This window comes from Toxotes jaculatrix, chromosome 8 (genome assembly GCF_017976425.1).
Source record: "Toxotes jaculatrix isolate fToxJac2 chromosome 8, fToxJac2.pri, whole genome shotgun sequence".
NCBI lineage: Eukaryota > Metazoa > Chordata > Actinopteri > Toxotidae > Toxotes > Toxotes jaculatrix.
The window spans coordinates 4,900,127-4,923,311 of NC_054401.1; the positions used below are offsets into that span (position 1 = coordinate 4,900,127).

Consider the following 23,185-nt stretch of genomic DNA (forward strand, 5'->3'; position numbering starts at 1 on the left):
TTATATATCCAGATAGGATGGGATATGATATGAGAGGATAGGATAATATAGGATAAGATTTTGTTAATACCAGGCCATTAGAAAACATCATTACATGCACTCTGGACAGCTGACCCAAGATTGATTACAAGGCAGTGCATGGTAGATAAAACGGTTTGTGAACTATGACCTCTAGTCGTTCATCAGAGGATAAAACAATAAACAAGAAATTATATTTTCAGAAAAAAACACCGGTTTTTGTTTCATGTCATTAACTGCGCTCCAAAATCCGCTGGGATCAGACAGTTTAGACCAAATACGCACGTCAGTTCTTATACCTTCAAGACCCCCCTCCAGACGTGTTATATGATATATCGGAATAGTCTGCTTTGAATAGTAATCTGTAGTATAGTAAATATACTTTTCTTTACACAAAAAGTTCAAGTATTTCATTGAAAACTTAGCAGTATTTGCGCAATAGAGATTTCAAACTATCGGACCATCATTGGCTTCCAAACGAGTTATTATGTCACAAAATCTTGTTACTGCGTGCCAGGTCTTAAACTCAGATTTAGGGTGAGCACAGAGAAACATTCCTCCTTCAGCAGATGAATGAGAAAACTGCCTTCCAGCCTTCAGGACTCTGAAAGTAGTAAAATGCATTTTTGAGTTATCTGAAATTAATTTATTTTCCTCCACATCGTAAAGATGTACACGATCCTTTAAAAGATGCGAAAGAAAGTGTAGTAGATCGATCTGGTTTCGCTCCAGAATAAAAGTGAAGTACAGGTTCAACACAGCTCATATCACTTCACAGCATGTTATTATTTTTAACTATATATTTACTACATGTTCGTTATGTCTGGGCGGACAAGATGCAGACGATTTTACTTTCAATGGGACACTGATTTAGACCACTTTAAAGTACATGGATCACAACAACCACTCCTGTCAGTCAAACTCATCATTAATCGACCGCCATCCAATCAGAAAGATCCTTACTTTTTACCAGACTTTTGGGGCCAATCAGGACCGGCCCTTCATTTCTCACCTCTCCTGCTGAGGGGAGGGAATATGACCTTATTTGGCAGTTATGACCTTATATGGAGCACCGCCAGGGGGGCAGCCGTATGAGGCAGCCTGTTAGTGACACTTTCCCCAAATTGTAGCGTTGACTCTCAGAGACGGGACAGACAGTCGAAGGGTGAAGCGACACACTCGAGCGGCAAAGATTGTCCTGTGCTTAAACAGCTTCTTTTTTTCAGCTTTCCTTCACAGACGATCATCCAGAACAGCACGGAGGATATCCAGGCGGTGGTTTGGGTAAATACATTTCAGGGCGCACACTGACGTCGCTGTCCAAAATCTCTCCGCGGCGCGCAAGAACGGGAGGAACCAGGATTGCCTTCTACTCCTCGAGACTTGCGTGTTATACCGTTTCCAAGAGCATACTGGGACTAAAGAAAAGCCTCACCGAATAACATGAAATGTGGTCAGTATTAAATCGAGCCTGTCATTGAAGAGGCATGATTTTATCTTGAGTGAATCCAAATGCAGTGTTGAGTGCGGGTTAGACTGGAGCGACGGACTGAGAGGCTTAACGCTCACTGTTGTTTGCCCTAATTCAAATTCTGGAAGCAAGTAGTAATTCAGAAAACGGCTTATTTTTTTACCACCCACACGCTGACTTATTGGACTGACTTTTCCAAGAGGTTGCACTCTGAAGAACAACGTGTTTATGGATTGCTGCGCGGCGAGGAGCACCGGGAGTTGTAGGCTACGCTCTTATGCATCGATCATGTTGATACCTCGCTGTTGCTGTAAACTTTGATAGATGTTTACAGAAAGAACTCAGTAATATAGAAGAATTTAGATAACTAAGCTCAGATAAACTCAGATTGACCTTTGGAGGAAGTGGGAAGCGCCTTTTTCGCCCTTCCTCGCTTTTTTTCACCCAAGACGTCAGGACAGATCCCTATCACTCAGTCTGACTCGCCTTCTGTGATTTAAACAAAGACCAAAGTGTTTGGGGATAGCATGGCAATGGTAGTAAACCAGTGGCCAGAGAACATTTCTGCAGATCCGGGGTCTCAGCTCCAGATTTGCGGCCAGGAGCCCGGCGGGGCACCGGGGACACCCAACGGTTCCACCCCGGGGAACGACACACTTTCCGGGGACAAGATCCCCAACGTGGACTGCATGGTGTGCGGGGACAAGTCCAGTGGGAAGCATTACGGTCAGTTCACCTGCGAGGGATGCAAAAGCTTCTTTAAGCGCTCGGTGAGGCGGAACCTCACTTACACCTGCCGGGGGAACCGAGACTGTCCCATCGACCAGCACCACCGGAACCAGTGTCAGTACTGCCGACTGAAGAAGTGCCTCAAAGTCGGCATGAGGAGAGAAGGTAACGCCAGTGCTGTGCTCTGTGGGTGTGTGGTGGATGTCAGTGTGAGCCTGTGGCATGAAAGACGTTTGTTTACAAAACGTATCTCTATGCGTAAAGTTGTGCGTGATGTCGTTCACTGTAAAATATTCATCTTAACAGGCCATTAAGTCTGGAAGTCAGCCGTAAAAGATTTTACGGTTTTAAAACAAGTGACTAGCTCTTCACATTGGCCGAGGCGCTTGTTTTCCAGAGCATTTCACCCGTTTTATGTTTTTTTTTCTAAAAACAACATATTATATTATAACAAAGTATAATAAGGCAGATTCTTCCCTCTACAGCGAGAAAACATAATTTAATTAATTCTGTACACAGATTTGGATTGGAAAGCACTTCACCACATTGACAGATTTTCTTTTGCAAATACATCTTAAGAATAAGTGTGACACTCTGTTTAGTCTTTTTGTAATTTGTCACCTCACATGTTAAACTAAAACAAAGTGCCAAAGAGAGATTATGTGCGTAAAATATGCGTCATTTTATGTTGTGCCTCTTGATATAAAGGTTGTGTGCTTCTGTACAGTTTATACCACAGCCACTGTTGTTATGGGTAAATAATCAGCCACCACCTGCGGTTCCACAATGCTTATTTCACATTCATTTGCCAAATCTAAAACCATTCACCCCGGTGCGCTCTGTTCTGTGAAATCCTTCCTTTGTCCCAGTTTTAATTATGCTGTTTGCTCACCGACACCCAGAGCCGCTATAAGAGGATGCCGCTACATTTGTTGTATTGTGTTGGATTAACAACGGGTCAGTTAGTGCCAAAGAGGAGCAGTGGAAACGTGTTGGTGAAGAAGAGCGCTTCCCTTATTAATTATCATTCAGCAGCGACACCCCATTCATGAGAGATGCGATGGTGCACATTTTAAACTGTGAACCAAATGGAGCCAAAATGTCTTACTCCAAACTGTTGGGTTGGCAGCGTAAGTAATGGGTTCAATTTTTGTGTTTGTTTATGCACTTTGGATTGGATTACTAGACTCCAGTCATCACGACATAATTTGGAGAACCTCCTGATTTAGAGCCAACCGTTTTTTTTATGATGAAAAGACAACGAGATCCTGTAGATGCATTTGATTTGCTGTATTATCTAGTTGGGAAAATGAATGAAAAAGCCAAGACTATTGTCACTGCAAACTATTCACACAGCCTTTATAAGAACAGGTAAACCACAGGCAATAAAGCTTTAATTGTCTTGTGAGCGCTAAAAAGTGCGCTTCATCCACTTCGACCTCAGTTATCCTCAAAAGTCTGAGTCTTTAATGAAGATGTCACACCTCGCCTCTTTAATTCTCCCATCTCAGAGGACAGAATAGGGTCAGCAGCAGCGTCCCCGTGAGCTGTCTTGCCCAAGGACTCTTCGGCAGGGTTCGGACGTTGAAGGACAGACAGTGTCTCCGCAACGACTCCGCCGCCCTTTGTTCTTTCCCTGAGCCAAAATGTAAATACAGAGATGGTGGAAATACCCGTCCTCCTTAGAGCTTGGGATGAGATGATCCCTCAAGGGTTCCCGCTGGTCGCTGTCGTGTGTGTGTGTGTGTGTGTGTGTGCACTGTACACACAGTCTTACCTCATGTAAAATACCCGCAAGCCACACCGACTCGGTCATGCTCCTTTCCGACTGAATGAACCCGAGGAAATCGCCTGACGCGCGCAACGTGTTTACTGCACAAAATATCCGTCTGATTCAGTCTGGTAATGAGACACGAAATGTAAAAATTTAAAGCTTAAAGAGGTGGAAAGATGTGACAGAGATAAATTTTAACTACAATTTCCATACAAATCATCTCATTTCGTTTTTCTTATTTGGAGAAAAAAAATTAAAATTAACACTCAATCATCTGAAAAGTTTTTGCGTTCATAATAAATGAGCTGCATATTGTTCATGGGACATGAGCTTAGCCTCAAGATTCGCGTTAAGACAAATTAGTCTTACTATTTAGATGAGATAATATTATTATGCTGTGAATACATATGAGGCAGTGAATGCACTCTAGACTGCAAAAAATGTTCCTCTTGACAAGTCACTGAGTATCTTTATTTTCTAAAAAATAAGCAGATTTTTTTTTTGGGGGGGGGGGGGGGGGGGGGGGGGTAAACGGAGAGGATAAATTATCTCAAAATACTGTGAGAACCAATGTAAAAACTCATAATCCATTGATTTCTTGATACAAACCTTTGCCTGCTCATAATTGTGCCTAATGTGAAGCAGGTCAACTTGCATTGGCTGAGTTCGTCGTTGGTGCATTTGAGGTCAGTGGGATTAAACGGCGTCCTTAAATCCTCTTTGTCGCCTGACTTCTGTTTATCAGCGAACATTTGTCTACTTAGGACAATTTTAGTTAAGACACAGGCAGCGTCAGGCAATTTTTACAGCAAATTTCACGATAATATGAAAAAACAGGTTTAAAAACAAGACTTGATTGTCATAAATAGTTATATAGTGTTGAATGAGAGGCTGAGAAAGGCAGTGATCACAATTAATTATAAATAATATGCATTTGCACTTTAAATTAACTAAATCTCATTTGTCTTCAGTTATTTAATCATGACTCCCATTGATTTTATGAAGTAGAAACCAAAAAAACAAACATTCATAAAGATTAGAAACTAATATTGGCATAATTCTTTTTATTTGAACACCCACAGTGAATTAAACGCTGCTGTTGTGTCAACTGAAAAGTGTCAGGACTGTTAGAGCCCACAGCCACCATCATCCTCCGGAGAGGTCATACATAAGTCATGTCTCCCTTATATTATTCAACAGGTTCACCTCAGTTTGTCAAGGGGGATGTGATGTTTATTCTCAGTTATGATCCAGGTGGAATTTGAATTTCTGTTTTCCATTACCAACAATGCTGGAAAGTTGTTGAAAAGATATTGCCAAAATAAAACAGCCGTTCTGGATAATTTACATGGAAATTTACAGTTTGTAGAGATAAAAGAGTTTGTCACGGGAAGCCTTTTTACTTACTTTCAAATGTATAGGTCATAACGTACTTCACATCTCGACTGAGGGAAAGTGCTAGTGAATGGAACAACTTGTGTTATTGTAATTACTGGGAGTGCTGACTGGTTTTGTTCACAAATGAAGTAGAAACCTGTTGGGCTATAAAAAAGATCAAGTTTTTGAATAGCAGAGCTTAAATACTTTAATATACTTAAAATCACTAATGTTGCTGCGTGACTTTTCTGTTTAGAGTGCTTTAATATTTAGCTGCTGAGAAGACGTGCTAAAAGTTTCATGAGTGGACTGCGTCACATTTAAAAGTTCTACGCCTTCAAGTGAGTGTTTCTTTTTTTTTTTTTTTTCTTCCAAGGGCGATGCTTGACCTCTTTCTGTAGACTGCTGTGTAGAACATAATATCATTTGTTGGAGACTTTTATCCAGAGCACCTTAGCGCACCAGGACAGCAAACATTTCTGCACTGGCCACAGTGGGAATCAAATCCTTAAAACCTTGGCAGCGTTAGTGTCATTGTCTCACCGCGCAGCAACAGAACCTCCGCTTGTCAGTGCAGTTTCTAGGCTGAATGAGAAGTAGAGAGGCCTGACAGTTCCTTTGAACTGTTTTAATTTTGAAAGACGGCACAGGGATGTGCCACTGACTTCACTTAGGACAGAAGTACACGTGTGGTAGTTTTACCGTGCAGGTTAATGCATGCGTGCACAATGAGAATGTCATCTTGTCTGTCGTGTGTATCTTGATTCATATAACTGGGCAGCTGTTTGCACACCACACACAGCGTGTAGTGATAGTAAATAGTCTCAACATCCATTTGTAGCACAGGAATCTGTAATACCCACGTTCAGCACAGATAGTGGGGAGTCTGCTGCCTCCTCTGACCCATATTGCATGCTGACAAAATACCAACAGCAGCGCAAAATATAGGTCAACCAAAACTAAAACATTAATAACAGACAGGCTCAAGTCAAAGTCCAAATGTGTGAACCATCCAGGGCCCCTCCAGTGAGTAAATACCCCACTGGAGCACTAAAATCTAACAGACTGCGTGTATCGACTAATCCATACTCCACAGTGGGCTTGTTACAGCGGGCAATTCAACACTGAAACACCGCGGTCTGGCCTCCTTTCGCTCTGAAAATCTTTACTTATCCCAGTAATTTAGCTATTGACAAATTCAAATACTTAAACTCTGTCACCACATTCACAGGCCAAGTCATTAGCAGTGGCCTCTCAGAGGAAAATGGCTCCCACTGACATATCGTTCAGTACTGCCCAGCCTCCATTAAAGTGATACAGTGGAGCCTATGACGTTATCTTCAAGGCTAGCTTAAATATTAGAGAAAGGCACGCGGGTGAATAGATGAGTGATGCTGTTTTTAATGACTTGGAGACGTCAAGGTGAGGGAGCCTCGTGTTTCAATGCAACCTATAACGACCTCCTCACTATAGAGGTGTTTTTATGTTGTTGTTTTTCCCTGCACAACCCACAGTATCGCTAATGTGACAAAGGTGAATGTAATGTGACCTTCTCAGGTGCATTAGTCAGTTGCTCTAACATACTGACTGACTCTGGGTTGTTTTGCTTGTGGCTTAAGTAGCTCAACCTGTTTTTGTCTTTCACTTGGGTCACTTGTAATAACACACGGTCAACACAGAGGCACAGAATTTGTCAGTCACTGTCAGGAACATTTAACCCCCAACAAGTCTTCGCCTTCGGTCTGCCACACATTGGTTCTCTAATGCAGTTCTATGGGGAATCTGTGCACATCTATATTTTAGGCATTTAGTTGATGATCTTATTCATGCTCAATGGGTGGGAGTTTAGTAGCAGTATTTAGAAGAAGCAGATGTTGTGTCTTTCCCTTCTGATATGATAGATTCTTCTCTGACCATAGGTATTTAACCACGCAGATGCAATAGTTTTGATTTTATTTTCTGATGTCATTAGTTTCTACCCACAATCCCAATTGAATATAAAGTAGGTTTAAGTAATGCTATAAAAATATGTTGTTTTTCGTGTACTTGCCCACTTTTTTTCCCAAAAAAATAATCAGGTAGAAAAGCCTCTGAAAGAGCATCATGTGAAGCCAAAAACTGAACTACAGTGCAGATTAATGACTGTCATGAGGACAGGTTGTAGAACCCTTCTTTTAGGTGACTGATTCTAAAAAACAAATTATAATTGAACCTTTTATAAGTATGTTTAGTGCTTTGAGCACCCAAAAAAAAACATTTTTCCAATTCACCTCCATTGTATTGACTTGGCCGCAGAGGTCTGTGGAAAATAAGTGGAAAATGTCTTATAATCTCAAAACAATTCATTTCATGATATTTATGGGAAAATATGTTTTGGGGGAACTGGCCCTTTAAATGTATTAACTGTCTTGCTGTAAATATATTTGGTATCATAAGATTTCAAAAACTTAAGTGATTTAAGTCATAGTATGTATTTTTTACTGTAAGATGAATATAAATAAATCCCAGGAGTAAAGAGCAGTTTAACAAACACATGTACACACAGCTTGATGCACGAGTGTCTTCTCCAAAGGCTATAATCACAGAAAAGTCATGAACTTACTCCTGCTGTGACCCACTGTGTGGTAAATAAAGACTAGAAGGGGTGGTGGTGGTGTAAAGTGTAAATAAGGATAGCATGAATCAGAGCCACTGAGTCCGGGGTGAATGTGGTTTTACTAATTAATTCAGGAACTGTCTCATCAAAGTCTGAGAGAGCGACTGAAGCAACTGCAACCACACAGCAAAAGCTACCAAACTTCCTCTTGCAAGGCTCCTCTGCCCTCCATGTCTCTGTCTCTCTCTGTCTGTGTCACTGTTTCCATCCCGCTCCTGCACTGCCTCCGGTTTTTCTGCGCTCTCATTCTGTTGTGTCTCTCACATTCACTGCAAACCTCTACTCTCTCGTGTTCGTCACTCAGGCCTCTTCCAGTGTACAGGTGGTTTATTCTCAATTAAATCTCCACAGATGGGAGGACAGAGTGTTGTAAATATGTGGTGAGCAACACCTGTATAAACAGATATCCATTTTGCTATACTCCGTTTCTCTCAGAAACAATAGTTTCACTTATATCGGGCTTGGTTTTTAATTATGTTTCCCTTCAGTGCAGTTGCGATAATAACACAGCTTGCAGCTCGAGATTTCTTTTAAATGGCCCATTCAATCATTGCTGCACCACCTTTGTATCATTAATGTATTTAATGCTACGCTTTCAACATTTTCTTCTCAAAGATACATACAGTTTCATTCACTCACTTTTATATTAGAAATTAATACCAACACTTTATCTTTGAGCCTGCAGCAACTGATTTTTTGACCACCTGGGGGCAGCAGAAAAAAGCTGTAAACAACACTGACATATTAAAGCCTTATAAAGTTGACATGGCAAACATGTTAGCAAACAGCACAGTAGATACTACATAACATTTAAGTTGTGTTTCTGCCCACCTGAGGACTGTACGTTTAATATTCACTCTCTTTTAACTTTTAGCTGCTTCATTCTCCACAGTGTTCAAAAGCTACTCTCTGTCATTTGATGCCCAGAGGTCCATGGAGCTCGAGGTATTTGTCACTATAGCATGAGTAACTCCTTTTGTACACGAGTAGCCCTTTGATCTACTGTTAATATAAAAATATGAGTTACAGCGGCACAAAATGTTTTGTCTGAATAAACAGAGGAAGAACGTGGCAAATGAGAACCTACTCTTGCACAAGAGTACACAATAGGACAATTAGTGTGGACCATGGACTCAACCAGGCTGTTTGAAATCACCGTTGGACAGTATAAATCTTAAATAGCAGTGTTACAAACAAGGGAGCTGACAGATTTTGTAGAGTATCTTGAAGTGAATATATTTTCAGAACTCTTTTTGCTCTGTAACATCTGCATGTTTTTCAGTCTCGTTCTCGTCTGGTTTACACATTAGCTCCTCTCTGCTCCTATCTGGCTCTCTTTGCTCTGCTATGCAGCAGGGCGAAGAGAGGTCAAAGTTCAGGGCCAAAATAAAACTATAACAACCACGGGGATATTACCCTGTGGTGTCACATCACAGACTGACCTCTGAGCTGGATCACGGCCATTTACAGCTACAGAATGTGCAGTTACACACATATGTAGGTATATAAAATTATATCTCTCTTTTACCTTCCAATTTTTTTTTTTTTTTTAGCTTAACAACCATGTATTTGAACATTTTGCTGATTGTCATGCACACTCAGTTGAGCTGTGGCGCTGTGTGGTGTGGAGGCACAGGTTCACGCAGGGTAACATGTTTATTTTTTTCGCTCTCCAATGGAAGCTTTAGAAATGGAAAAGCTACTTATTAAATGCAACTATTAGACTGAGCCAAATCTATTATGCGTGTGTTGCCCCGGCACCGTGACCTTTTAGTCCAAATGTTGATAGGCCTTAATTGTATTTAGCTGCTGTAATTCCACTAACAGTCTGACCCAGAGGCTAATCCAGGGCAGCCAGGCAGCGAACCATGCACTCTGCCAGCTGCCATTTGCTGAAGTGGCATTTTGAAAGTCGCAGCTGAAATGTCCCATGGTACCTCTGTTTGCATGCACTTTCCTCCTCTCCCTCATACTCATGCCCTCATTTCGTGCCCTACCTACACAGGATGCTGTTTTGTTTTGGGTTTTAGGGATTTGTAGGGTTTTTTTCTGCCCTCAATTTAGAATCAGAATAATTTTGCATGTCAAGAAAAAATAACAACATATTTGTAAGTTTTTCAGCTGTTTTCCCTTCTTATTGTCTGATGATAAGCTCAGTCAATTACAGCAAGCTATAAGCCACAGTGCACCAATTAAAAAGCAGGAAACAGATTATGGCAGACACCCAAATCTGACTTTATTCTCCCATCCCCCTTTCATTCTCTATCTCTCTGTCTCTGACCCTGTTTTCCTTTTTTTTTTCTTATCCTCAGGCATCTGTTTCTCTCTAATGTCATCTCTGTCTCCTTTGCTCTCTCTTGCTGCCCTCCTCTATGTCAAGATACTACATCTCTCTGTCTCTACTCTTGTCTCTCTTTCTCTCTATTGCATTGGACCTTTCCATAATCACCCCTCTCTCCTTTTCCTTTCTCTCCGTTCCTCAGTCTTGTCAGCCAGCTGAAGGCGAGGAAAAACAGAGAGCGATGTGTCTCAGTCAGACGTACTCAAGTGTTCTGCCTCTCAGCCACGAGTGACCCCCACAATGAGGCTTTTGAAAAGTCAAGTGGATCAAGTAGATTTGCCACCATCTGCAGGATTAACCACTAATCAATATGAGAGCAGATTAATAGCCGTGAATTCACAAATCAGCGACATGAGAAGCACCGGGGTCCCAACAGGTCGTGGAATTTGTGGAACGTCATTGAATTTTTTTATGAATTTGATAAATTCTCGATAGAGGTCAGGGACATTGTGTTTTACAGCTTTTTCGAAACATTAGTGAGATGACCAGAAATGGTGGAGACCAGATTGTTCAGCCCCGTAGAAGAATTTTTTTTTTTTTTTTTGAGATGAAACACGTTAACAAGCTAGGACAGGGTGACAGTTTTAGGTCATGGACGTGCGCAGACTTAGATAAGGACAGTCAAGGAAGAGTCTTTCGAAACTGCCCTCCCAAGGAGTTTCGTCAGACTGAGTCATTTCAGCGAGTGCCCCAAAAACGACATCTGCTTACATGAAAACAACAAAGCCCTCTAGTGGCCAGAGGAACTGTAACTGTTGTTCATGGTGAGCAAAGGAGGAAGTCAGGTGACAAAGTCTGTTAACACGGGGGGTCGCTGTCGGTTTCTCATTTCATTGTACCGACAGCCAGCGTTGGTTAATTTTGACCATGACCGCGATCGATCCCTAACCTTAACTACATGGTGAATATCGTAACCGCGACAATGAAGGTCCTGTAACCTTAACAAAGCTGTTTCTGTATTTCAACCCCAAACCGTGATCGCTCCCTGACGCTAACCAAGGTGCCTAAACCTAACCAGACCTTAACCATCATGTTGTTATATAATACTACAGGTTTGTTTTGTCAACAGCAATTTGTAACAGTTTTCGAAGGCACAGACGACTGGTGTCCGTGCTGATAGGGGCGTCAGGTCAGGAAATTTAAATTAGAGCACTTATTGAGTCTTTCAGAGACCTGCATTGAAATAAACTCTCTGACTTACAACAACAGCGTTGTATGATTTAGCAGTTTGAAAATGTCTGAGGTGAACAAATTTGACCAGGTAGGCTTCGTAGAAGTTGCGGCGCTTTGCTCTTGCTCTTCTTTCACCACTGCTGCTCAGAGCTTTGTTTTATTTTCCTTTGTTTGTGAAATCCTGTAAAGACAGACACGTGTGGCTAATCTGACAGCTGTCCTTTGCAAAGCAAGACAAGAGCTGCTGGAGTGCGAGTGACAAGGAATGTCCCGTTGTGCAACGTTGTCTTTGTGACAGGCAACACCTCTTCATAGCTCAGCCCAGCGAGACTGCACTGTTTGCCAAAGGAGACCACATTCTTTTCCGGGAACACGGGTTGACACAAGTTCACAAGGAAAACTAGTAGTTTGAGGTCAACACCTTTTGTGCAGAGGTATTTTTTTCTACACAGAAGACAGGCTAGAATTAAAGGCATTTTTATAATGCTCTTGAGTGATTTGACCTCTCGTTTTTCAGACGTGCCACTGTGCGTTCAATTGACACAGCTGCTGTGTGTGAGGTGACAGGTGATGCGGAGTTAAAAGCATTTTCCAAACCCCTCCTTCTCCCTTCTCTTTCACCCCTCCCTCCACCTCCTGCCTCCACCTGTCTCTTTATGTAAACCGCTGCTCTCTATCTGAAGCCTCATTTCAGGCTGTATTCAAATATATTGAACTCCACACCTTTTCTCTCCTTCCCCCCTCCACTCTTCTCTCTCCCCTCTCCCTGCCCTCAATTCCCGTTTTCTCAACTTATCACCTCTCACTCTCTCCTTCTCCACCTTATCTCACCATTTCACCCTTTTACCTCATTTTTTTTCCCTCACACGTGCCCCCTCACCCCCCCACCCCTTTGCATTTTCATTGCCTCTCTCTCCTCTCTCTCTCTCTCCCCTTTTTTCACCCACTCTGTGTAACAGTAGATGGAGTTATTACTCAGACAGTGGGGAAGACTGAACAGGTGTTTTCCAAATGGGCCTTTGAGCACTCGCTGCATCATCATCGCTCCACACGGGGGGGGGGGGTTGGGCATTTGTGTGTGTGCGTGTGTGTACGAGAGCTTGCCCTCTGCGTGCTCTTTTTGCCTCAGGCTGAGCCATTTGCCAGTGAAGGGAGGGGGGAGATGTTACAGTATGTATTCATGTATGGTGTGTGCGTATGCATATGCGAGTGCATAACATATGTAGGTGTGAAGAAGTGTTATATCTTTACCAGCTGCTGTTTGTCATTACTCATTGATGCACAACAGCAGTGCAGAATGGCCTTGGCCCGGGCCACTTTCCACCGCTCCGCTGAAAAGACGAGTGCTGACATATTTAGGAGTCAGAGAAATGTTCCCGTTTCTGCACTTTTCGCCCCCTCGACCCCATTCTGCAGCCCCCCCGCCCGACACATTTGACATGCCCAATTTGCTTCTTTCTTTTCTGTCTTCGTCTCCTCCTTTTTCTCCTGCAGGCTTTTAGGTTTCACTTCACTTTCCATGCGGGAGGAGCAGAGACCATTTGGATGTAAAACAGGTTTAGGTGTATCACATACTGTTATAGCAGGCCTCCTGAAAAAAGAAAGTGTAAGAACAACCTGATGACAGATGTGTGATGACAGTCTGTTGTTGGCTGGGCTGAAATAAAGAGGCAGAATCAAGGTCATATTATCATAACTTAAAAGTCCAGAATTACGCGGCTAAATCTTTGTCTTCATTTGTCTTGTTTTCAGCTGTACAACGAGGGCGTACATCGAACTCCCAGAGCAGCCCGGGACAATACCTGACCAATGGCACTGATCCTTACAACGGCCAACCCTATCTATCTGGCTTCATTTCCCTGCTGCTGCGCGCCGAGCCCTACCCCACATCTCGCTACGGGGCCCAGTGCATGCAGGGAAACAACCTGATGGGCATCGAGAACATCTGTGAACTGGCGGCCAGGCTGCTGTTCAGTGCTGTAGAGTGGGCCAAGAACATCCCCTTCTTCCCTGACCTGCAGCTCATGGATCAGGTGAGTCGAACACTTTGATGCCAGACTGGAGTTTACATTAAAATATCCAACCAACAGCTTTAAAGGAATAGTTAGACATATTTAGAAATAGACTTGCTTGCTTTCTTACAGAGAATTAGATGAGCAGAGTGAAACCAATCACATGGCTGTAAATGTGAAGCTAAAGCCTGCAGCTGTAAACAGAGGAAACAACTCGCCGAGCTCTGGCCAAAATGTCAAAATCCACAGCACCTCTAAAGCTCACAGATTAACAGATGATATCTTTTATGTTTAATCTGTACAAATACCAAAGTGTAAACGTGGCATGAGGGGTATTTCATGGCTGGAGGACTCACCTCCTTTCAGTTCACGTGTAAACAAAGTTAGATTAAACTTTTCAACTGACTAAAAACCAAAAGAAATCTGTAATCCAATGAGAGACTACAGTTTCCTGAAGTATGAACAATGAACAGATTCTTTTTGACATTTCACCCTCTGCTTACACTTTGAAAAAAAACTGAGCCTTCAAAGAAATGAAAATGTCCAGTTTTTATTCTCATTTTTCTGTTTTGTTAATCATCATTTAGTGGCATAGAAAAAGGAATCAGTTCTGTTATCATTCACTGAAGGCAGAAACAGCCACACATGACATTCAATATGGGCATCAATCTTGCACATGTAGAGTTATACCAGCTGTATGGTCTTGGCAGAGCAATCGCCTGACCTATAAATATTCACATGCACCTTGGTCAGACACAGTCATCACAAATATGTCATGCTATAGTTGCACCATATCATTAATATACCATTAATGTCATGTCAACATGTTGAATGTATCTGTCCTTTCTGTCTCTCAGTAAGTGCTTTGCTATTTTAACAAAGGTTCTGTTGGTTATAAAAACTCACTCTTCAATCTGCTAATTTACGCCTGATATCAACAAATGTCTCTCAGCTAAATTTTACCGAATGTAGCTAGATCATCCAGGGCAGACAAAACAATGTAAATGCTAAAAAAAATGAAAACTAATTTTATATTATATTTATTTTTTTATTATTTAAACGTTTCTATCTGTGAGCCTATATCTGTGTGATTCCTTTGTCCTTCAGTGAATGACTGCATTACTTGTTGGGATATATCTGTGCATGAATGGGGCTCCCACTGACCGTCTCCAGGGGTGGTTTGGATTATTGGATGTTCAGTGCATCTTGTGCCCTTTTACACCTAGAATTAATGTGTATGTGTTCCTATCTAATTACAGTTTGGTTCATGTTAATGCCAGGTCCAAATGAGATCTGCAGCCTGGAGGGCACTTGAAGAGTGTAAACCCAGTGCTCAGCGGTTCTCTAATGTGCTGCAACGTTTTAAAAATATAATTCCTTTTAAATACATTTTGAGTTAAATTGATTTGACCCTCTAAACACACATTTTGTGTTTGAAAGCAATTCCTTGTCTCTGTCATATATGATTAAAAATGAATGATGGTCTTATAATCTCAAATCCAGATTTGCTGACCACATATCATTTATTTATTGAATATAATTCTCTTCTCTATACTGTCTGTATTTTAGGTGGCGCTGCTGCGCATGTCATGGAGCGAGCTCTTCGTCCTCAATGCGGCCCAGTGCTCCATGCCGCTTCACGTGGCCCCTCTGCTTGCAGCGGCCGGCCTGCACGCCTCGCCCATGTCAGCAGAGCGCGTGGTGGCCTTCATGGACCACATCCGCGTCTTCCAAGAGCAGGTGGAGAAGCTGAAGGCGCTGCAGGTTGACACTGCTGAATACTCCTGTCTCAAGTCCATCGTGCTCTTCACATCCGGTGAGTTTTAATGAAGCATGTGTACATGTAAACGGAGGAGATTCACAGGGAAGCTCCACCACATTTCAGTGGTATCTTGGAGCACGATATAAGCGGAGGTGGATAGCCTTGGAGTGGGTAATCAGTAGTTTATAAATTATTAGAGATTCATGACCCAAAGTTAACTATTGATTAGTAGTTGATATTTTTATGTAAGTCTACTGGCTTACAATATCAATATCAAAACAAGCGTTAACAGTCCCACATTAGCAACAGTTTCTGATCCAGCTCATGCCGTCTAAAAAGAAAACAGGAACAACTTGAGCATTGAGGGAGAAACAGGGCAAACCTCAGGAGAGGAAATTCAAAGAGAGATCCTGCCACACGGCTGGGGGGTTATACAGCGCTACACTGTAAGACTGATTGTGATATAATAAATAAACTATGAGATTTCATAAGTAGACCATAAGTAGGTCCAGTAGCTCTTCACTGTTGAGACTAATACAAATCATCTTGCACTTCAGCTAAGAGAAAAAGAAACAGGAGATATGTTAATCCTTTTACTCAGACTCACAGAAGATTATGGGTAGATTCTGATGTCAACAAAAACATCATCTACTCAGTAGTGAGTAAATTAACCATTGCACAGGCAGAAAGGGAGGAATTAACAGGCGGCTGAGCTGACTTCCACTGGCACAGGAACATTCACTTAACTGGTTTAGTCATGTCAACATGGACACTTAATTGCAGGGTATCAAAGCACATGTAAACAGCTTAACCTGAACTAGAGAAATGACAGAGAGGAGCGCCATTCAGTGCATTTAAACATCGCCAAGGCAAACCCTGCCAGTTACATACCTTTTTCTTTTATTAGGGAGGGCTACAACCATTGAAAAATAAATGTTTTTTGATTGGTTTGTTCCTTAATTTTCCTTATTATATAAAATGAATATACGACTAGTAACAAACGTTAACGTTAACTCAAAAGTGAACTATAAATCATTGCTTTATCATTGCCCTGTCAGATTAACGTAAAGGCTGCAGCAGCACAAAGTTAAATACAAAGCGATTAAATGCACAAGTTGAATCCTCTTATTTAGAGCGCTGTAAAAATCTATCAGTCAGTAATCATCTCCATTGCACAAAAATAAATAAATAAATTAAATCACTTTAATAATCCAGGAAACATAGTAAATCACTTTAAGTTGCCACGGAGATTTTTCTTATGTCAGATCAGTTCATAAAAATGTTTTAAAGAGGTTTAAAAAAAAAAAAAACCTCTTGCATAACCAGAATAATAATCTGACCAGCTCTCTCACTACTTATGAGTCCCAACTTAATGTCTTGTAATTCTGTGTTTGTGCATAATAGAAACATTATAAAATAGGCAGCAGAAATTTTCATGATGCTGATTGTTTTATTTTAGCGACTCCACTGTGACAAGAGGAGGCGAGCTTGCCTTTCACTCAAGGCTTCAGTGCCAAAATAAATTCTAAAATCCATCAGTGACGCATGCGAAGAACATTTCCGGAATAGGCATACATGTCAGAATAACAAAAAGCCATCATGTAACAGATAGATGACGTCAGCAGTGTTATGTATTCGCATCTAAAAAGCTAGCTAGTTAGCAGCATCGTTGCTTACTAAATAAGAAGCCAGGATGTCCTGCAAGCATTCACTTTTGTTTGTTATGAAAAGGCCCGACTACGGTGACTTAAGAAACAGAAGTCACTCAAATGCCTTTAGCTCCAAGAAACATTTCTTCCCTCCGCTGCGATAAAATCCAATTTGAGCTCACAGACACATGAAGCCAACTTCAGCTGTACTTAACCCACAACCTCTTCACCTCCACTGAGCCTGACCGACAGGTGACCTCTAGTGCTGCAGTGGATATTGTCTCACTGGCTCCATATGTAAATGCTGCTGCTTCAGTCCTGCCTCTACTCAGTCATGGTCTCTGCCCTCCATGAATTTGACTGTAATTTGATCGCACTCACATACTGTAAAAGGCAGCTATTGACCCTGGGAGTAGCTGCTTGTGCCTCACTTAAATCAATTTTTTTTTCTTTTCTTTTTCTTTTCTTGCAAGCGTGAGTTGTCAGCTTTTACCTGAAGCTTTTACATTTACCTTTATCATTTACCTTTATCTTAAAGTTCCCCGTAGTTTAAGGTTTTTTTTTCATTTATATAACATAAAAAACCTACTTTAGAGTGAGATATTATTTTTATAGATACACACATGCTTCTTAGACCTACCGATCCATATGTTTATTGCTCTTAATAAAAAAGGACGACAGCAGCCACGATCTGCTAAAATTTCCTCCTTGTGACACACGCTTGTGATCCTTTATTTTTGATGATGATGTTAATATCTTTCTTAAATTAATTCACTCTCTTGTCTCAGTATATTATAGCTAGTGGGACTTAATGGCAAAGAAAATGCTTTGATGCTAGATTTGTCTGTTTGTATCCAGAGCTGTTTAAAAAAAATGGCACTTGAGCCTGACACCCTCACCGTATTGCATTATGTTTTCCCCACTGAGCTGCAGACAAGATTAAATCAAAATATAATGGTTTTACATCTTAAGCAAACCCATGACATTGGCATTGTTTTGATACTGCTTATACACAAACCCTGTTGAGGTTTATCCCAACAGTCACTGGGCTCCAGTGCCAGCCAAAATACTGTCACATCTGGGATATTTCACCGAGAGATCATGCTTTGTGACCCAGGGGGGAACGGATGGTGAAGAAGCCAACACTGAGATGTCTCTTGTCTGTGTTTTTTATTGCATTTTCCCTCTTTTCTCCCTTGCACGACTTGTCACATTCACTCCGTGTATACCTAACATCTTTCCTCCATGTATGTGGGTGGCTGTGGATCCACCTCTCCCTTCTCTTCCCTACTTTCATCAGCCATCTCTCCTTCATGATCCCATCTATTATTGAAACCAGTCATCCACCCCTCTGCTCAAAGCTTCCCAAACCCAGCCCCAAGCCCAGCCCAAGCCCCGGGACCCCCACCCCCACCATGGGAGTTGAATTATGTATGGTGGGTTTCAGTGAGACGGAGGATTCACCACAGCCTCGGCCATGACCTACATAACCCCTGTAGCCCTGAGCATCCCATGTGATTTCCCTTTATGCGGGCAGATGTACCCACATGTACACTCATTGCAAAAAAACTGCTCGTCTTGCCAAGAGACTGAAGAAGACAATGCATTTAATGAAACGTGCAGATATTAACAGAAATTTGAATGTAACAGAGGCAGACATGCACACATGCACACAACTAGACAGACCCGTTAACAAACCTGACTCCTGCAGACCTGGTGGGATGAGCTAACAAGCTCGGACAAACACCAATCGTCTCTCACCTCCCTCTGAGTCCCCTCCTTCAACTCCCCCTGTGAAGCCCAGTCCCATCAAGCCACATCAGAGAATGGGCATCTCAGTCCTGCCACCCTGATCCCTCACCCCCACTGACCCGGTGTGTGCCCAAGGATCAGACAAAAGAACACGGCGCTTGGCGTGGAAGGGCGCCCACAGAGCTGTCGCTTCGGCACGCGAAGTGGTTTCAGTCGCACAGACAGCTTTGCTAATCCTAACCAGGCAGTGACTGCCCTGTCACGCAGGACCCAAAATGGCAGCCCGACAAAAAAGCAGTCCAGCTGCCCACTAAGTGGAGGGAAATACATTCGAAGAGGGAGCAATTATTCACCTAGAATGATGAGAATAGTGGGGAGGGGTTGACACGCTCGATTAAAACATGAGGAAAATGAATTTTTTTTGTTGTCAGGATCCAGCGGGGCAGGGTTTACACAGGGGACAGATCAAAGTGTGAGATGACAAAGGGGACCTACGATGCAGGATGACAGGCTAAAATCTACGGGCCAGCGCTTTTAGACTAAAAGAATGAGCTTGAGAAGAAATTGCCCTCATCGAAAACCTGTCTTCCAAATGAGGGTTCACTCAGGGGGCAGAGTCAGAGAGCACATCCACTGAATGTACAGTATGTGGCAGAGTACAGTAAAATGTGTCTTTGTTTTGAGTTCACACATCTCTGACCTCCTTTGCTAAATCCCCTGTGCACTCCCTGCACACAGAGGGTGCGAAAAGTATCGCGCACAGCGTTACACACCCTCTCGGTTGTGCGAGACTCTTGCCAAGGCGGGGGCCAGTGGGAGGGGAGGGAGGGGAGGGAGGGGAGGTGTGAGGAGGCGGAAGGCAGAACATGACCTCCAGCTGGGGGGATAGGAGATGCTGTGGTGCTCCGTGAACACAGACCACAGGGTTGTAGTAGATACGCATCTCTGCAGTGACAACTTCAATTTCCTCAAATCTGAGCATGATTTCTCTGACTTGAGGAAATTTGAAAGGAAAAAAAAATAACTGTCAACTCTTTTATTTCATTTTATTACCCTTCTGTGTCATCTCTCTTATTCATCTCTTTCAATCACCTCGATCAGATTTAATGTAATCTACCCACATTTGAGAGTGCAAAATATCTAAAACTGGGTTGTTTGTTGATATTTTGATGTTCTTGCCAAACCCAGTTATCTAATTGATTAAAATTGATGATATTTGCCTGATAACATTCCAATACAACAGATGTGGGGCACCAGCGTCAGGCAGGTCATTTTTTCATTTGTCCCACACAGTATGTCATACAAGAGGACAACTCATTCAGTCATAAAGATTACTCATAAAGATTACTTAAATAATTTTTAATAATTTTTTGCCCTGTCGTGAAAGTTTGACAACATCCATTATGTGCTCAGTAATCCTTGGTTGTTGCATCTTCATCAGTTTTTATGAAGAGACTGGTTGGTGCTCATATTTTTTAGATTGTTTGAAGGGTCTTTTCAGACATCATAAAGAGGATTGTGTTTGAATCCACTGATAACACATAAATCTTTATCTCTCTTCCTCCCTTCTAGATGCTATGGGGCTGTCAGATGTCGCCCATGTGGAGAGCATCCAGGAGAAGTCTCAGTGCGCCCTGGAGGAGTATGTAAGGAACCAGTATCCCAGCCAGCCAAACCGCTTCGGACGCCTCCTCCTCCGCCTGCCCTCCCTGCGTATTGTGTCCTCTCCGGTCATTGAGCAGCTGTTTTTCGTGCGCCTCGTAGGCAAGACACCCATCGAGACACTGCTTCGCGACATGCTGCTCTCAGGCTCCAGCTACAACTGGCCCTACATGCCTACCGTGCAGCGTGAGCGGCCCATCTCCCTCCACTACAATGAGAACGGGCCATGAGTCGGAGAGACAGACCAAGGAGAAGCTGCAGGAGGAATTCAGGCTGAACATCCATCTGCATACTCGTCCATCTGTTTTACTTTTCTTCATTCTCTGCGTTCAACTTCTCAGCTTTCCCAGAGGAGGCCTCTTTCTCACCATTCCACTCAAAAATCCGTACTGACGGTACAATCTGTTACTGTCCCTTTCACTCAAGCCAGCCAGTCATTCACCTTGGCCACTGCAGAAACTTAGTGGCCCACTGCAGTCCTCCACCTGACGGTGTAGTCTACATTTGAGATGTGGCATGAGATGGACAGGTTGGTAGAACGGGTTATTGCACAGTTCACCAGCGGGTCTGTTGGACTCACTTAAGATGTCAGTCTCAAACCCCATGCAAACAGGGGCAGCAAAAGACAAAACATTTGCCCTATGGTTGAGGCTGTATACAAGCATCCCAGTATGACGAATACTGAGCAAGGGCTTTGCCAATGGAACTCTACAACCAAGAGCATAAGGCCCATTGTATATTTACCAATTTTTGAAAAGAAAACCAGAAGCCATTAAAAAAAGACAAATGCCAAAATGTCTTGGACTTTTGCAGAGGACATGTTTTATTGTGTGTGTTTGTATTAGCACTGTTTGTATGGAGAGAAAACTCATGATTGTGTCCATATGTACAGTATATCGTTGATTCATAGGCATCTATAGGATATTAGGGTTCAATGGGAAAAGCTCAGGTTCAGGTAGACAGACAAACATGCCAATATCAGTACAAGTACAACCCAGCAAAATTTACACTTATCAGCAGCCTGTGCCAAAGCTGAAAAATGCATATTGTTTGGATTATTTTTTGCGTTAGTGGTGGCAATGAAAATTTGTTTGGTTTGTCTATAATTTGACTATATACTTGTTTTCGGGTCTCAGGGGAGAGAAGGAGTTTGTAAAAAATAAATACAAATAAAAGCTTAGGCACTTGCATTGTGGTCAGAACCTACACTTGTTCACTCCTGTAAAATCACAGCACTGGTAGATTCTTGCTACCCTTACGTCATTTGATCGATCTACCTTTTTACTTGTTCAAAAAGCCCATTATAATTCTAAATCTTTACATGATGTTATCGCAGGCGTGACACAACTCATCCTCGTTCCTGAGTCATGATTGTCAATATCAGACCTTTTGGACGGGGGGGTTTACAAACCTAGCTGTACTTGCCTTAGAACAAAGATTTTGTCACTGAGCATTTATCTTATGACTGTGCCATAATCTCTCGTTACCTGTTATCACAGGTATTATGTCCTGTCAGGAGGGGAAATGAACTCATATGATGTAAAAATGGATAATGTGCACATAAAGTCACATTAAAAGTGATGCAAAATACTGAAATTTTTAACGCATCAACTTAAAATGTCAAGAAAAAAACTTCTCTGCTTTAACATCATCAGCACTTTCATTTTTTTAGACCTCATGCAAGTTCTTTTCCACTTCCTGATGATATTGTCTTGTAGGGAAAACCCCCTCGACTCATGTCATTTGAGCTTATTGTACCGATACCGTAGAGAAATGTATCACTAACCTCTGAAAACCTCAGTCTATGTTACAATATTATCCCAGTTGGACTTACGACTGTGACCTAGTGTAGGACTATTTTAAGTTGTTTTTTTTTTTTTTCTACCCGTTGGTGGAAGCAAGTTTGTTTTGACAACCTGTCTCACATTTCCAACATGGCACTGTGCTATCATTGTCAAGTCATCTGGGACCTTAGAAAGCTGTCTGCTGAGAAATGAATTCGCAGAAAGTTTCTATGAGTTTGTTTTTATCCCCTCTACTTTTGTTTGAAAATATGGATTATCCATTAACTGAAATAAAATTCTGTTGTTCACAGTAAGTTTACTGCTGTCTTTTACTCTTCATATAATTAGAAGTCAAAGCAGTACGTATGTGTCACTTTAATTGTAACTAACTGTGCTACACTTTGTTACCATGATGTAGTACAAAATACTCCTAGTATTTTTAAAATTTATAGTTTTTGCAAAACAAGGAAAATGTTTTATTAATTTATGTTGACCCAAAGTCAACAAAAAATATTTTCCTGTGCTTAAAGGCTTACTCCAGGGATTTAGTAAAGCATTTCTATGATGTTGAGGGATTCTCAAGAGACATATTTAAACAATACCAGTCAAAACCAAAGAAGATGTCCTGACATTTTTGTCCCTAGAATGTTTCAAACTCCAAAACACTAGATCCTACACTTCCCAGAATGCAATTTCACAGTGTCTGTCACAGAGTTGTGGGAGGAGCTGCTGGTTCCAGAAGTGCTTTTTTCCATTTTGTATCCCATTTTCCAAATTTTCTTTGAACAATATCCTCATTGTTACTCATAAAAGAACACGAGCCCCCCAAATAAAGTAACAACCCCATATTATAGGTTCACACTCAGTGAGCACTTCACTAGGAACACCTGTGCACCTGCTTTTCCATGCAATTATCCAATCAGCCAATCATGTGGCAGCAGTAGTGCAAAGCAAGAAGCCATGCAGAGACAGGTCAGGAGCTTCAGTTGATGTTCACATCAAACATCAGAACAGGGAAAACTGCG

The 23,185-nt window shown here is 42.0% G+C and overlaps 1 protein-coding gene across 1 annotated transcript; it reads left to right on the forward strand.

Moving 5' to 3' along the window:
• Positions 1 to 1,165: 1,165 nt before the first annotated feature.
• On the forward strand, positions 1,166 to 22,470 carry nr2f5 (nuclear receptor subfamily 2, group F, member 5). The gene is made up of 4 exons (XM_041045089.1): positions 1,166 to 2,383; positions 13,292 to 13,572; positions 15,121 to 15,367; positions 20,287 to 22,470. The coding sequence occupies exons 1-4, from the start codon at positions 2,017 to 2,019 to the stop codon at positions 20,604 to 20,606; spliced, it is 1,215 nt and encodes a 404-aa protein (XP_040901023.1). The 5' UTR covers positions 1,166 to 2,016; the 3' UTR covers positions 20,607 to 22,470.
• Positions 22,471 to 23,185: the final 715 nt, after the last annotated feature.